The sequence below is a fragment of the Neopelma chrysocephalum genome, unplaced genomic scaffold (assembly GCF_003984885.1).
Source record: "Neopelma chrysocephalum unplaced genomic scaffold, ASM398488v2 Primary Assembly neopelma1_95413, whole genome shotgun sequence".
NCBI lineage: Eukaryota > Metazoa > Chordata > Aves > Passeriformes > Pipridae > Neopelma > Neopelma chrysocephalum.
In genome coordinates, this window is record NW_020924086.1 from 1 (window position 1) to 3,015 (window position 3,015).

General features: G+C 60.1%; 1 protein-coding gene across 1 annotated transcript; it reads right to left on the reverse strand.

The window, feature by feature from the left end:
• Positions 1 to 6: 6 nt before the first annotated feature.
• LOC113980848 (kinetochore-associated protein DSN1 homolog) lies at positions 7 to 2,961 on the reverse strand (the record flags this gene model as incomplete). Its single annotated transcript, XM_027708067.1, has 9 exons — positions 7 to 109; positions 200 to 287; positions 390 to 522; positions 640 to 711; positions 1,138 to 1,197; positions 1,284 to 1,371; positions 1,722 to 1,794; positions 2,018 to 2,091; positions 2,555 to 2,961. Coding segments are annotated over 9 exons (1,069 nt in total), but the record flags the coding sequence as incomplete, so codon positions are not given.
• Positions 2,962 to 3,015: the final 54 nt, after the last annotated feature.

A 3,015-nucleotide genomic window follows, 5' to 3' on the forward strand; every position in this document is an offset into this window, starting at 1 on the left:
CCCCCAGCTTTATTACCGGGGACCCCCGCAGTCCCTCAGCCGTCCGGCGGCGGAGCAGCCAGCAGCCTGCACAGCGGGGAGTTCTCCAGCTGCCGGAAGGTCCTGGAGCCTGGAACGGACGGGAAAAGCCCCGTTAGATTCCCCGTTACCCCCAACCCCGTTCCCGGACCCCCCCGCCCACCCCGGGGGTCCCTCTTACCGAGGCGCTCCGAGAGGCCCCGCAGGCAGCGCCGGGTCTCCTCGCTGAAGGCCGTCAGGAGCGCCCCTGCCTGGCACAGCTCGTCCAGCTATGGAAACACCGCCGGCAACGGCACCCAAGTGAGCCCAAAGTGACCCCAAATGCCCCAAACCCGCACGGTTTTGCCCCAGAAGATCAGGGCCGGACTCACCACGAGCTCCACGGAGCGCAGCACGGGGCCCTGCTCCAGGAGCAGGTGGGAGTAGTCGGGTTTGGAGCCCAGGACGGCGCTCTGGGAGCTGGGCAGGGCCGGGGGGGGGCCCGGCGGGGTCGGCCTGGAGGGTCTCCAGGAGCCTGCGGGACCCCCGGGGGGGTTTGGGATGAGCAAAAAGGGCCCAAAATGGCCCAAAATGGCCCAGATTGGGGGGTTTGGTGTCCGGGGGGGGCAGCCCCTCCCTCACCTGGCGGCTTCCTGGGCACTGTCCTGGTGCTGCTGCAGGAGCTGGTCCCAGGCCCGGCGCTCGGCGGAGAACCTGCGGGGCACAGGGGGGACAGGTGTGCCCAGGTATGCCCCAGGTGGGCCCAGGTGTGCCCTAGATGTGTGACCAGACGTGTGCCCCAGGTGTGCCCAGACATGTGCCCAGGTATGTGCCAGGTGTGCCCTCCATGCCCAGGGGTGACCCAGGTGTGTCCCAGATGTGTGCCCAGTTATGTGCCAGGTGTGCCCCAGATGTGTGCCCAGGTATGTGCCTGGTGTGCCCTCCATGCCCAGGTGTGTGCCCCAGATGTGTGCTCAGGTGTGCCCCAGGTGTGTGCAAGGTGTGTCCCAGGTGTTCCTTTGCACTCCAGGTGCTGTTCCCTCTACACTCCGAGAAAACACCCCCGGAATCCCCCCAGGAATAGCCTCCCCTCCCTTTGCTGGTGCAGGTGGGCCTTACCTGGTGCAGGTGAGCCCTTACCTGGCCATGTGCTGCTTCACCTGGGCCACGGCTTCATCCAGGGCCGAGTCCAGGGAATTCCTGGAGCACAGGGGGAGAGTTGGCTCCATGTCAGGAGGATTTTCCCTAAAATCCGACCCGATCCTGCCCCCAGGATGAGCCCTCACCCCTCGGGATCCTCCACACAGCCCCGGAGGGTCCCGTCCTGGTCCAGCCTCTGCACCAACCGCTCCAGCTCCGCCGACACCGCCTGCACTGGGGGGGAAACCAGGGAACAACCGGGATCAAACCCCCCTCTGGAAAACCAGCACAGCCAGGAACCCCCCGGGCCCTGCCCTGAGCCTCCCCAGAAGCCATTCCAAGCTCTTGATTCCGTTGGTTTTAAGGGATTAAGGAGGGAATAACCAACCCCCCGAGGTCGCCGCCTGTCTCGGCGCCTCCGTTCGTGGTCGTTTCCTGCTCTGGAAAAAACTTAATTCCCAAAATTTTTGGGGCGCCCACCCCTTCCAGGAGTCAGATGATCTTAAACTGTGAGGGGATCCCAGGGAAGGATCCCTGTTTTTAAGTCTGAAGTGACCCTTTCTGGTGCAGCAGTCCCAGCTCACCCTTGGCAGCAAAAGCCTTGGGGCTGAATCCCTTCCTCCGCCTCAGGACCTGCTCGAGCTTCCGGGCAGTAAACTGGGGAAAAAAGGGGAGAAAACAGGGTTTGTCCAAGAAAAATAGGGAAGGTCAGCTTTTATCCCCATCTCCTGACAAAGGGAAGTCAGCTTTTATCCCCATTTATAATGAAGTTCGTGGGAGGAGAAAGGAATCCCCCCGTTTGAGGAGCCAGCGATGCAAACCCCACGTGCATTTGGGGGGAAAAAGGGAAAATAAATCATTCAAAAGAAAAAAAAAATACCTGGAAACAGGAGAGGATGAGCGTGAAGAGACGCTCGCTCTCGGGCAGGTCCAGGCTGATGGATTTGCTCAGCTCTGAAAAATCAGAATAAAGTTGGTTAGGAATGATTAAATTCACAGAAAAGGGTTGGGACGAGCTCAAAAAGTTCCCAAGAGCTGTCGTTGGACAGGAATGGCGGGTGCAGGATACGGAAGGAGCAGGGGAAAGGGAGCAAAATGGGAGAAAGAAAGGGAGAAAAGGGGGAAAGAGAAAGGGAGAAAAAAGGGGGAAAGAAAGAGAGAAAAATGGGGAAAAAGAAAGGAAGAAAAAGGGGAAAAAGAAAGGAAGAAAAAGGGGAAAAAGAAAGAGGAAAAGTCACATTTAAGGATCAGGACTTGGGGAATAAAAAAGCAGAAGCTGCAAAATCCTCCTGAGCAGAAGCCTCAGCGCAGCATCTCCACTGACCTCAGACCCCTGGGCCTCCCAGGCCACTTCCCAGGGGGATTTGGGCAGGTTTTAATCAGGAATAACCCAGTTATGAGGCCGTGGGGCACCCACCAGTGATGTCCTGGTGCACGGGGGGCAGGGACTTGCGGCGCTTGTTGCCCTTGAGGCTGGAGCGGCACCAGGAGCGACGTTTGCCCCGGGGGGTGGCGACGATGGGGGACAGACTGAAGGAATTCAGGCTCTGCTCCTGCTCGGGGCTGCTCCCCTTCCTCCGGGGGCTGCTCCTGAGGGGGATCGGCCTCAGCCTGGGGGTGCCCAGGGGTCTCTTCCTGGCGGACGCTCCGGGGGTCCCGCGGCGCTTCGGGCCCGCAGGTGGTTTCAGGAAGGGCTCAGCACCCGCCTTCTTCGCTCCAGGCTGGGGATCTGAGGGAAAAAGAGGCAAAATCAGCACATTAGAGGGGTAAAAAGTGACTGGGGGATGCTGGCGGGGGCCCTTCCTACTTGGGATTTCCAGGGTTCTGTGAGAGAGGAAAGGGTTTTCCCAAGGAGTCCAGAGGGCTGAACGTGTTCTT